Below are 14567 nucleotides of genomic sequence, written 5' to 3' on the forward strand. Positions count from 1 at the left end.
CAGGTACTTGTGTCCACCTCCGTAGTGTAATGGTCAGCACGCTCGGCTACCGTTCTGGAGGTCCCGGGTTCGATTCCCAGGGGGGTCAAATAAATATTATTGATTTTTTCATTTAAATATTTATTCAATATTACCCTGGACTGGTACCTGAAGCGGAGGGCTGATCACCTTTCCTTCATGTGTTTATGATCAAGATAACACTGCGTTTATATGATGCAGTGCCCTATGCACCATTGGGGTGCGGATAAGGGCATTTATCTCTTTGTGGGCATTTATCTCTTTTCGCACAATGTTTTTTGTCCGCCTCCGTAGTGTAATGGTCAGCATGCTCGCCTACCGTTCTGGAGGTCCCGGGTTCGATTCCCAGGGGGGTTTAATAAATATAAGTGATTTTTCACTCTAATATTTATTCAATATTACACTGGACTGGTACCTGAAGTGGAGGGCTGATCACCTTTCCTTTGTGTGTAATCGATCGAGATAACACTGCGTTTATATGAAGCAGTGCCCTATGCACCATTGGGGTGCGGTAAGGGTTTTATATATATATATATATATATATTTATGTACCCATGATGCCAGTTTATGAGTCGATCATCTACTTATACTTTGCATGGACAATATTTATTCACATTGACCCGGGCAGAAATTGAACCTCCTGCGGTGTGGATGCAGGCTGCATCTTTGACCAACATAACTATGGGAAGAAGCAAGGAATATGTGGAAAGGATAGGATATACATATTATAATACAGCTTTATGCTTTTCTCTTTTAGTAAAAGATTTTGTAAATGAATAAAAAGCATTGTTAAATTTTTATAAATATATTTTGGTTCTATGAATTTCTTCAATCAAGACTATTCAGTAGGGATTGTAACATTATTTACACAATTCAAAAATGGGAATATGATTTCAGGTGTGGTAAGATACTGGTAATCATGAACAAAGGATTATATAATTCAATAACACATTGCGAACATTGTTTTATGTCGAGGATAGTTATTTTTTACATTGAAATTTTTAAATGCCGACAATATTCATAGTAGTAGTAGATTTGAGGACACCGGTAAAAATGAAGGCATTCGAATGATAGTAAATTACATAAAAATAAATAAACATAACCTCAAATAGTACATAAACACTTCACTCTGATGTAGGATAGAACTGTAAAAAAAATACTTTGCTTTCATAGAATCCTGTTCTACATTGTGATGATATACTATTTGAGGTTAGGAATTTATTATATTTGCAATGCAAGGGGAGAGAATTTTTTATTTGTTTGTTATTACCAATTCGTAGGTACGAGACAAACAATTGTAAATCTAAAACGTCAATTGTTCAGGACAGACAAGCTCGTGATTTAAAAAAAATATTGAATGACAAGTTTTTTAGGAAAGCAAACATAAAATTACTGAACATAATAATATGTTAACTAAAACTAGTTGAATCATATTTGTCAACAGATTTCAAAGTCAGCCAAAATTAATTCATCTTGCAAAACACACATTGCTATTGCCTTGCTATCCAAGAAAGCGCTGTAACCAACTAAATTAAAACAACAGCAATGCCTTTAGATGTGAAGTCCTGAAATTACATGGACTGTAAACACGTTTAGCTTTAAAAACAATAGTTCTTGCACATTATAATTTTGATATAATACAATGCTTTTAAGTTACAAATGCCTTACCACACTCAATTATAATCAAACTCCGATTTATACATTCATTTCTACAGTGCCATATTACGTACTATTAATTATTTTACATTATCGTACCTTATCAAATAGAGAAATTACTTACAAAAGAATAACATATTATGGTTTACACATTTAGGAAACAAGATATGATGATATTTGCCAACTCGCATATAAAAATATAATATGGCCAACAAACGTAGACTGCAATTAGCACAGCAAAATTATTCATCAAAATTCTGACAATATAACATAAGAGTAAGCAAAGAAAATATATTTTTTCAGACAATGTTTAGTTTGTAAAATATCACAGCTTGTATTCATTGTCTGCAAATGTAAAGTATAAATGCGACATGTGATATTTTACAAACTAGACGGAAAATCCTAAATAGTCTAAAATTATGAATAAATGAATTATTTTCTCACAATAATTATTTATATAAAAGTAAATGAATCAATTAAAATACATAGCTGAAAAAAAGGGTTATTCTTTGGTGAAGGAACATGAAATAATTGTTATAATAACAAAGCACTGCTGTAAAAGTAAGTACTCGATGCATATACATGTATTAACATAAATAACAAGCTAAATTCAATTCTGATCTATATTTATTTCCAATGATGAATATTATAATGGTTTGAATACAATTTGATCGAAATATTGCCAAAAATAATTATTTATTTGGTAGATAAGTATAATAATAAAAAATGGCTATTTCTCCTTGGAATATGTACATTATTATTCAAATATTACTATGGTTTGGAACAGAAGGTAAACTTAATAAGTATTATTGTTTTAATAGTAACATATCATTTAGGGTCCAATACTGCAAAGATTTTATAAAAATATTTCAAGCCTTAACAGTTAATTAACTTAAGAAATTGGTCTCGCACAATTATATTTCAGTCAGATATGTGTTACCAGGCAATTATCAATATTTTTTGGATCTTATGGTCTCTAACTGAATCGTCGGACTTTGTTTGAATTGAAGGATTTACTAAAACAATATACGGCCCGATTCCCCCGACTACCTACATCCCACTTCACCTGTTACCGGGGGGGTGATACCCGTGCCTGCAAACCGATTTGGTATAATTATTTTTGATGGTTTTATATGTAATCTCTAAAATATAATAACTCATTGGCCTTGCACTCAATTTTCTATTGACTACGTTCAGTCAAAATTATACTATTTTGGCATAATGTTTACACGCTTTACTTTTGAAAGAGTCAAGAGTGGGGAATCAAATCTCAGATCACCACTTCATGTTTTACTTAACACTTAAAAAAAAGTGTATGCATTCGCGATGCCATCAACAGAAAATTATACACTGCATACTAATGTTGGAATGTAGCATAATAATCCTCGCTTTTTATGCTTTCCCGGATAATTATACTTTCTGCACCTAAGCAGTATTGGACTCTCAATAACAATATTATTTTAATAAAATAAACGCGCACTTGATGAGTTGTATTAAAAAAGGACATCGATTAAATTGTATAAGAAAGATAGATAAACAGCCGGTATTATATTTTACAATGTCGAGAGTTAAGAAACAATTTGTATCAAGCCTCATACAGAATTCATTGATACATATAATAATACATCTTTCAAAAGTTTTCCATAAATTCTACATTATAATTAATATTACACATAAAACTATACACATGTCATAAACTTAATTGATACTTCATTAATATTATAGCAGGCACATGTCCAGTTGAATTTAAATTTTATATAAGTAAAGCTTATCACACAAAACAATACACACAACATTTTATATAAAGTTATGCACAAAAATATCCGCACAGAACTACATCCGTAAAACTTAAATAAGTTTCTTAATATAAAAATGAGAAAAAAATAGATACCAAAGTTGTTTTCATTCCTTATTATAAAAAAAAAACATTCTAAATCACCATTAAACTCTACAACTTTATGGAGTTTTAGAGAAATACTTAAAAACATACAAATATACAAATGTTCCAGATTACGGTTCTTGGACAGATCCAATCCAGATCCAGATCCATGTCAGAACATCCCTTCACAAAAAATACAAGATTGTTTACTCTTAGGACATAAGAGTAAAAAAGATATGTGACAAAGCTTTATATTTGCAATGTCAAATTACGGTAAATACATTTTGTTAAAATCAAAAACAGTTTTTCTATTGTCTGCATTATAAACTAAAAAAAAAACAGACTTTTTGAATGATCCTCTTAAAATTGGTGATTACAATGTTGGATCCGAAAGTGTTAGATATGTTGTGTAGCACATTTTGGTTATAAAATTTAATGGTAATTTATTAATAGAATATTTATAAATAAAATGGATAAAATCTACCACGGTGATTTTATTACATGGAGGGGGTACTTTTTTGACTCCAAATGTTATAAATTAAAGGTAAATTAACCTTAAAATTTAGAATACTAAAAAATTCAAAATTTGTTGCCTCAGAGTGATGTTCAATATAAGTAAGGTATTAAGAAGCAAATGTTAATATTTAATAAATTACTTTTGATATCCTTTTGCAAATCTTAAATCTTAAAAAAATAGTAAGAAATCATAAAAATATTTATAGAACACAGTTGTATGAAAACATAACAATTGCCAAAATATAGCCAAACGCTAGTTTTCATATTTAATGTATAGATATTGGGTTTCAAGATAATGCTCACTTAATTGGGCTATGATTTATTTAATCTATGCATCCTATCATTGTTAGCAGGGAAAAAACAGTGATAAAAGATTATCACATTGTCTATCTCTAGCACAAAGTGAGGAGCCATTTAAGTTTCTTATTGTGTGAGAACATTTTCTACTAATCTTTCAATTAACATGTATGTTCAATTAACCTGTAGGTTTGATTATTACATAAGGACTACCTTTAATTCAAAATTTGGTCTTTTAGTTTGCTTCCAATACTTTTTTCATACCCTCATGTCAACAAAAAGGAGCCAGATAGTCCCCCCCCTATGCTCTTGCAAAGTAAGTAAAGAACGAAAGTATAAATACTTATCAAATAAATCTTAAATAGGTCCAGAATTAAAAAAAAGAGTTGTGTTTAAATTTGTAGATAGAATTTGTAACAACTTGACTGCCTTGTTCATTGACAAAGGAAATATCCAAACCATAATTGCGAATAAACATTATTATAACAATATCTACAGTTGGTTGTTTCACAGATGCGCTAGGATGTCTATTTCAGACAGGTGCGTCTGGTTGGTCCTTTCCTCCGGCATGGATCCCGAGACGGTGACGATGACGGGGCTGGAGTCTTGAGTTTGTACAATGGTCACGAGGTTGCCCTCCCCCTGCAGCTCTTCACCCTTGGAGTCGCCCAGTGGGGGCTCCGCTTCCGGCCCGTCATCATACTTCACGTCGTCGTAGGGCTCCAGGGCAATGTTCTGGATGACCACGGCGGAGAGTGACGGGGCGGGTGTGCGGGGCTCAGGCCTCCGCCGACCTCGGGCACCTCGCCCCGTGTAGGGGGGGCCTCCACCCGTGATACACCTGAAAAATAAATATTACAATAATACAACTAAGGAATACAATGCGATATAAATGAGAAATGCGACTTATCTTAACACATTTCAGGCGGGTATTTTTTACACCTGCGGACCACTGGCGACAGGATTAGATAATTATGTACATAGAGTTAAGACCTTAACAAAGAGATTGGTACATAATATTCAAATAAAAACATTGGACAATTCCTTCTTTCCTGCCTTTGAAATGAGGCCGGCGAAAAAGGTAAAAATACCCTTCTTGTCCTTAAGCATCAATCGACCGAACAGGTAGAAATACCTATAATGTTTGAGGTTACAGTTGGAGTTTTTTTAGATAAATCACCTTAATGGATGACACAAAGTACACATACCTAGATCGAGGCCTGTATGCTGGAGGAGGGCAGGCGACAGGCGGAGGTGAGGCAGCACGATCCAACAGTAGCAATCTGTAATATAATAAATAACGGGTAATGAGAATTTCCATAACAGAAAAAGCAGAAATGTGTGTACATATTGTCTGCCTTCATAGTGCATCGCTAGCTACAAGGCTTGCGATGGTTTATAGATCCCCAATTGCTTCATTTGTGACAGCCTATGCAGTAGGTATTAGATTGCTGCTATTATAAAAGTGGTATCTATTTTATTGTGAGGAAGAGGGATATCTCTTACAAAATACCCCTGAATGGTAAAATGGCTCAAAATTTTAATTTTACTGATTATAAGTGAATTTGATGAATTAGAGCCGTCTATATTCTCAAATTGCAGAGTGCTCTGGGTCATATGAATAAGTCATATTCTTAGAATTACACAAACCAACAAATATTATTAGGAATCTCTGGTGCGGAGTTCCGAAAAGAGCATATATTACCTAGTGTGTGATATGCAACCACTCTGATTCGATTATGTTTGTACATTATGTATACTCATAAATTCCCAAGGGTTGTTATAAATTATACATGACTATAGTCATATAGGATATAGCCTATATAGGAATAATGGGCTCATAAAGATAATAAGATCCTTCTCGAACGTACTATATTGTTTCTTTAATAATAATAATAAAACCCTTATCTGCACCCCAATGATCCATAGGACAACGGCAACGAGACAAATAGAGATTTATGAGGGACTTGCGATGCTATACATTCACCTCTGCGTAGTACCTGCTCGCAACACTTATCGCAAGCATTCGAGTATGCAGGGGCAAAGCTCCCTTCACTGTAACTTCTCAGTATCTATCTTCATTAAGGTTGCTAGAGTCCGTGAAGGATAATATAATGGACCAGCCTCGTCTCACCTGAGTCTATACTCGTGCATGGAAGCTTGGTAGGATGGCGGCGGCGGGCGGCAGTGGAATTCGGGGTACAGCATGGCTGCGTAGGGGTGGTGCGCGCGCGCGCATGCCGCCGCGCCGCGCCGCGAGGCTCCGGGGCCCGCCGCGGCGGCGCTGCGGGCGGCTCCGGCTCGCGCGCGCCGCCGCCCCACGGCGCGCCACGCCACGCCGCTCACCGTCACCAGCACTAATCCTACACCTGAAACATAACAAATAGTTAAGCAAATAGATATTACGACAACTACACAAAATGATGAGAGCGGTCCACCCTGGGTGCCCAGTGTACGCCTCAGCGTATATTTAAAAAAAAGTGGAGATTATCATATGCGGAGACTGTTAATTTTATTTATTTTATATTTATTTTTGAATGATATTAGATATATTTTTTAATTGTAGAAGGAAAATAAAAAATAAATTTTTAAATATTATTTTTAAGCATTATTTTTAAATTTCACCGAAATTCAAAAACAATATTTAGAATTGGAGACACAAATAGAGGAAACTCTTTGTGTTTTATAAATACAACGTATTTCAGATTTTTACTCGTGTAATATTCTATACATAAAAAATAATTTTAAACTTGCTAAAAAAATATTTCGTATATAATAATAAATAATTTGTATTTTCGAAAAAACATAACCTCAAGGATACTTAGATTAAATTGTAAAATAAAAAAGTGATTTTGTTATGGGGAAAAGAAAATGATTTAAATGGAGAACCCATAGAAACTGATGCGTATGAAGTTATTTTCTAAGGATCATCTCTTTCGCTGTTTCTAGTAGAATAGGATTTAATGCCGTTGGGCCTGTAGCAGCAAAGGCACGCTCTTCGAATTTAGTGCGCTAGTAAGATCATTTTACTCATGGCAATTGTTGTAGCTGATCGAAGTGTGAAATGTCTATCCGATAATTCATCTAAAATGCGTAGCTTTTTTATGCAACACACAACTTACACCTTTGTGCGCTAGTGTCATCAACAAATAATCATGGTAATGAAAAAGTGGTGGATTTTGAACGTTTTCGAAAAATTTACGTAAATTCGTATTAATATTTATATTTCAAGTACTTACCTTCATCTGGTTTTAAAAATATATAAATGGCTACCGGAAACAGTGTTGCAAACCTAAATATGTAGCTACTTTATTTAACAGCAGGTACCTAACCGTTAGGATATCTATGTTTCGAATTAGGTTTTAAATCCCACTCGGTGTGGATGGCGATACTATCAGCGCGGAATGTATGGCGTACCACACGGCGTGCTTTCCCCGCATTATTTATCAGGATTTCGGACTAAGCTCCCGAATCGGTGAACTGACAAAAAAGGTAGGGGTTTGGGAACGGATTCTAGATTGTTACCAGATGTTTCTTGTTTTGTGGATAGGTTTACAGCGGATGGGATTTTGTGGCAACTCTTTTGACAGATGTAGGTAATTCGGATTACTAACTTAGAATTTTGGGTACGCGAAAAATATGGCGTGAACTACTTTCATTTGCGTCAGTCATTATTCATTGTATTTGTTTGGCATATAATGGTGTTCCTTGTTTATTATTTTATGACGAATGTTTTAGCACAAAATATACACTTAGTAGAGTGTGTGTGTTCTGTATTAATATGTGAAAAGTTTCCTGCTGTTGTGGCAACGGTTAAGGCCCAATATACGATAAATCGCAATTATCTTTATCTTTTATCTTTAAATTCAAGTAATATTTAACGTAATTGAATTTTTTGCTCAAAATATCGTTTTTGTATTGGAAAAAAAAATTTCTTCGAAATACAAAATATCGTTTTGAAAAGAAAAGAGTTGTTGAAAGGTAAGGAGTAAAAAAAAGCAGTGAAAATATTTTTAAAAAACGTAACATTCCAATACATATATAAACACGTCCGGCCCTTAGCGCGGCCGTTCGCGTTCTCATATGAACGTCTGAGATCTCAGCATTAAAATAGGTCACGATGTAGTTTTGGATGAAAAAAATGAGGTTTCATGAAAGCAAAAATTGAAAGAAGTTCGCTAGGAAAATTTAGAAGAAAATAATAATTTTAGAAGAAAATAATTAAAGGAAAATTTAGAAGAAAATAATAATTTTTTGTTCGTCGACTCTATCGCAAAGCTGTTTTTTTCTTTTGTTTATCGGCCTCGTAAAAGTAACATTAGGCATCGTTTTCTCTACGGACGCCTTCCTAGACTGGCTCCCGAAGCACACGATTGATCCCCTTGTTTTCATATAATTAACAACTAAGATAACCCTGTATTACCTGGTCCAGTGTCTTAAGCACCACTGTGTGCAGATGAGTATAGAAAGGAAGACAGAGATATATTTAGTTTTTCGTTTTGGTTAAACTAGTTTCGGTTAAAGGTATAAATTGGATGTATAACGTACAATAATTTAGAGTAAACTATTGCAAGGTAACTAGATTGAGAATTTATGTTGTAGGTTTAGGATGGTCCCAATCGCTACTAAAAACCTTACGTTGCTGGAAAATGATCAGGATAGCAATGCTTGGTAAATACACAAGCTGGAGTATATGATTACTTCTAATATACGCAAGCGCCCTTGAGGAAGTATTTTACGAAAATTGCGCTAAATAAACTATCCAATATTATTCATACATATAACCTTTTAAAATTGTATTATTAACAATTTTTTACATTTCGTTAGTAAAAGTTGTGATATTTTATTATCGAGCACAAATTACATTCCTTTGAATTACCTAAAATTTTATAGCCAATAAAATCCATTTTATTTTGCCGTTTTCACATAAAAATAGAGCGTTTAATAAAATGTAGGAAGGTACCTACCGAAATGCTTTCTTTGAAAACGTGATATTGTACAAAAGTGTTGCCATAACCATAGAAATATGTACCTACGTGGCAATTTTTTATCTATGACAATCTTCGATATCTTTTTATCGCCTTATGGCTCGTAAAACGGAATAAAACTTACCTATAAAATACAAATAGTAATTGTCTTATATGGGCAAATACAAAGCGCATTTCACAATGTCGTAAAACTTTTAACCTAAATAAAAATACCAACGATTAATGTTGATTTATGAAACACGACCATTGACTATCTTTATTAAAACAAATAATATTTTATTTTGCAAAGCAGTAGGGATCCAACAATACAAATATATATTTCACTTTATTTATGAGTGAGTATAGTTCATTCACAGTTCAGAGATCATTTAAAGTAATCCTTTATTTATAATATTTAATGCAAGTTAATAAAATTATAGGTATGCAAAAATATTTCAGATACTTAGATATTAAGACAAAATGCATATTGCAATAATTATTATTTTTATAATAGAATATCAAAATCGAAATTTAACTTTAATTCAATCGACTTTATTAACTTTTAATTCTCACATTAGTTTTGAATTTGAAATATTGTAACGTAGAGTTTGCATTATTTTAATATAAAAAATGTTAGAAAATGTCCAATATAATTTCGAGCCAAACTATATGAGTGTATAGGGAAGCCGATGAAATTATTGTATGTGAACGTTCTTGGTAAAATTTGCATCTGTTTGAGATTATGATTCCATGGTTGGTTATATTGACAGTTGGGCTCGGTTATATAATGAAGTATTCATGGATAAAAAAAGTTTTAAAAAATCGCGTTAGTTAAAATAATAACGTTGGTTTTACATAACAGGCGTTTTGTGTTCTATGGATTTCGCATTAAAGAGGTCACTAGGATAATAAAAACGTAGGTAAACAGGTTTTATTTGAGTCGTTAAACTGAAAGGGTTTTTTATGTACCTACAATAATTTCTAATTAGTTACAAGTTCTTTTAATCTTGTTGATAACGATTCTTAACTTGTAACAATATTTAATAGATATTGGGTAAGCACGTACAAATTTAAACTTCATACATTCTCGTGGACGAATATTCAGTGGTAAAGCAATAAATGTATTAGGTATTGGGTCTTTTCTTCAAAAGCGATTAACGACTCATTTTTAACACAACGAAAAACAGTAAAAAAAGCATCCCTGTTATTTCACGCGTCTTCGAACTGTAATTGTGCCATTACTTTTTGCAATTTTATATATTACATTCTCTTCTTGACATTCCCATGGAATAAAACATTATTTTAAAAGAAATATTGATCAGGAAACGAAAAAGTTAAATGAATAGCCATCATTTGGACTAATAACAAAAAACTAACTGTCTAATTGACTGACGTTCTTGAACGAACTAAAGCATAGAGAATATTTAAAAGAGAAGGGGCCGCAATAAAGTTGGGTAGGGTTCGATTTCCGCCATTTGATAAATGATTTCAAAAAAGGTTTCTTTTCAATTGGTTTTGTATATATCTTATCCTCATACTTATTTGTTTGTTGCATTTTATTTTTTAAATAAAAAACAGTGTTTATTCATATAACCTTAAAGAAAACTGATTGCATTTTTATTGATTTTAGTACACGGGATACAGGTGACGGTAATTTACTAGATAAATGATGATTTTAAATGGATGAAGGTAAGTTAAGATACAGAAGATGACATAGTCAATCTCTTTTGCATGAACTTTTCGTTACAAGACCAAACTTTTAACAGGGTTTGTGAAATCGGGTTTGCTGGCTAAACGTAAAATTGAAATATTAAGATGCAAGATATAATTAGCGTTAAAACATAATCTTCCTTGCAGAAATGTTTGTAATATAAAGTTTTTCTCGTTATACGAGTATATATGCTGTTACCTTAAAAAATGTATCAATATGTTAAGATATTATGCTGTTTTCACATAAAATTATACAGAAAATGCGCATCTTAACAGTAAAATATGTACCACATGAGTACAACATTGCTGAGATAAATTTTGAACGCAATAAAAACCCCCGAAAAGGTCTAGCAATAAGCTAGCTTCTTATTTATGGTCATGACCAGATATTATTATGTATCAAATATGTAGGTAGATACCACATACCGATAAATTAACTACCTGGCGGGTAAGGCAGGGGATTAGGCCAACAGCTTTTTGCCAAAAAGTGTGCCCGCATTACAAAAACCGGGAAAAAGAAAAACGCAAACGTTTGGTTTATTGCTATCGGAAAACTATTGCGAGAGTATTTCGATACGGCAACTAAATAAAGGCGTTAACTACACATCCTGAAACTAAAATGTAAAATATCTACAATATTTCACATAATCAAAGAAGATATAAATAAAGATTTTTGTCTTGCGTTGTACGAGAAAGGTAGAACATAAACACTTGGTAAGCATCTGTATTTAAATTAAGTAAATAGCCGTAAATGTTTAAATCAATGTAATAATGAATATAATAAAACTATTAATTTTTAAATTATCAAAACCACAATAAACATATTTTTAACTTTTGTTTCTACCGGGATTCATCTTTTTTATTCCAAAATACTGCCGGAAGAACAACAAAATTAAGGACAGTGGAAATAGGACATCCTCATGTCAATGAAATATTTGAATTTACAATTATTTGTACGCGGTAGATTCGTAAATTAAAATAACAAACTATCATTTGCTAAATAATGTAACTAGTTTATCAAAATAGAGTATACAATAATTGAGGTTACTGGTATAGTATATGGCAACACTCAAATATTCATAAGATATTCTTGAATTCAAACATTCGAATTAAAATGTCCAATAAACACAACTCGAGAACAACACAATCAGATTTTGCAATTCTTAAAATTATTTATTTATTCACATTATTTATATTCTTTATAGACACACTATACACGTATTTTTGGTAAGAGCCATCAAAATGATGTTCGCTTATTTTAATTTGAAGTTAACGATGATGAAGGGAATTAATAGAATCGTAAACGAACTCATACGTAGTTGGAAACGGTATAAGGTTCAATTAAGATGGGATTATAAGGGCAGTAATAACTTCAATACTTCATTATATTAGGGTTTGCAAATTTAATGCACTTAAGGAACTAAACTCACCCTTCCTCACGTGGGGCCTATTTGGGAACTGATATTTTAATGAATAATAAATTTTGATTGGCAGATGGGAAGTCTGAATAAATGGGGATTATTATTGACTTAGGTATATCGGTAATTTAACTACATCTCGAAGACATTTCGGATTGTACCATTCTTCCAATTAAACGGTTTTAGTTTATGGATTACGGACTTATTGAAGAACGGCAACATTTTATTTTACAATATACATATTTTACATACAGCAAATGATCTTTTTGTTAAAAAATAACTCAGTACCGTAGAACGGGGCTACTTGAACTTTGATGTGTTACTTGAGCTCAATACAAAAAATATTTAGATCAGTATTTGGTCTACAAAAATGAACGTGTCGACATGATTCATTGTTTTCCCTGACAGGTGACACTTATTGTCACGATACGTTCATTATTGTAGACCAAATACAGATTTTGTTAAATACTGGGCTCAAGTTACACATCAAAGTTCAAGTAGCCCCGTTCTACTGTAACTAAAAAAGATCTTCAAAAATGCGATGACGATAGGGTGCTGCATCGCATCGATGCAGTTTTATGTTTATCGTTGATTACATGAAGGCAAGGTGATTAGCCCTGCGCTTTAGGTCCCGGGCAATTTGAAATAAATATCTGAGTGATTTTTCACTGCGATATTTATTGAAAGAATGCAAGGCTGAGATAAGCATTATCAATAAAACTGAGAAAGGTGTGTTAAAAGGGTTTGGACATGTGAATTGAATAAGTGAAGAAAGAATAGTTAAACAAATTTATGAGGCGAATGTGGTTGGTAATAGAAGTAGGAGGAAAACTTCAACTATCAAGTATTTCAAATACTGGTAAAGAGGCGAAGATTGTCTCCAAAGGCAGGTTGGTGTGGCGTTCTATTCTCTCTGTCTAGCCCTTAGTTAGTTTAGTAACAGAAGGATGCACTGACCTATCATGAGCAAGAGCACCGTGAGATGCGCGCGTCCAGACGCGCGCACGGCGCCCAGCACGGTGCCGACGAGCACGCAGCAGATGCCGGCGAGCGCGACCAGCACGATGAACCACTTGAGGCCGAGCACGCGCGCGCCCGCCGCCCCGCAGCACGTCTTCGGGGGCTCCGAGTCTTCCCCGTACTGACATCTGTCGAAAAGTAAACAGACATGTAATCACAATTATTTTTTTCAATATTCCAAGTCTTAAAAGTAGAAACCGTTTTCGAAAAAAAAAACAGCGATTCTTCAACTATTAAGGCCTAGATCTCAAGCGTTCAAATCACAACGCGCTCAGCCTCGCTTAGGGCTGGGCAGTGGCACTACTATTTGAAATATTACGTTAAACAGTAATAATTATTATTGAAGATTATTTAATGGATTTATGTCTACATTTAGATACTTTTTAAATAAAATCGACATAATTTTGAGTGTGTACAAATACTTGTTCACAAAATCTGAATGATCTCCAATTACAGGAGTTTTTTTTCAAAATAACGTGTATCTGGTCAAATTATCAGCTTAAATAATTAAAATGAAAATGATATTTTCTGGCGTTTCTCATGTGTGTGATTACAATCCAGGATTCGGACCTCACATACTAATAAAGAGTTTCTGCTCACTAAAAAACTTCTTTTCATCTCACCAATAGATGTCTATAGTGAAGTTCTAGTAATTCAAGAATAATGTTTCAAAATTGGTTCATATATATATATATATATATATATATATATATATATATATATATATATATATATATATATATATATATATATATATATATATATATATATATATATATATATATATATATATATATATATATATATATATATATATATATATATATATATATATATATATATATATATTTATTTATATATATAAGAATTTAAGTAGTGTGGTTGTCAATAATGGGTAGAATTGGTGAATGTTACACGTGTGTAAAGTGATCACTTTGCCCAGACTTCCATATTCTTCTTCATCTTTGATGAGATGTCAAAAAATAATATGAAAATCGACATTTTGGAATTTATTTATGATATACATATGTAATTAGTATTTTATAACGAATAAATTATAAAATGTGTTTAGTATTATGTAAATAA

General features: G+C 32.7%; 1 protein-coding gene across 1 annotated transcript in view; it reads right to left on the bottom strand.

Moving 5' to 3' along the window:
- Nucleotides 1–813: 813 nt before the first annotated feature.
- The window catches only part of LOC148305579 (uncharacterized), a 221489-nt gene continuing 207735 nt past the window's right edge, over nucleotides 814–14567 (bottom strand). The window contains exons 2-5 of the mRNA XM_088266505.1: nucleotides 13419–13609; nucleotides 6501–6735; nucleotides 5575–5649; nucleotides 814–5207 (exon numbers count right to left, since the gene is read on the bottom strand). Of these exons, the coding sequence (XP_088122631.1) occupies nucleotides 4874–5207; nucleotides 5575–5649; nucleotides 6501–6735; nucleotides 13419–13609 (835 nt within the window). The 3' untranslated portion in view covers nucleotides 814–4873. The remainder of the gene's footprint in view (nucleotides 5208–5574; nucleotides 5650–6500; nucleotides 6736–13418; nucleotides 13610–14567) is intronic.

Source organism: Brachycentrus maculatus, unplaced genomic scaffold, assembly GCF_059751285.1.
Source record: "Brachycentrus maculatus isolate JH-2025_06_01 unplaced genomic scaffold, ASM5975128v1 h1tg000269l, whole genome shotgun sequence".
In the NCBI taxonomy this organism is placed as follows: Eukaryota; Metazoa; Arthropoda; class Insecta; order Trichoptera; family Brachycentridae; genus Brachycentrus; species Brachycentrus maculatus.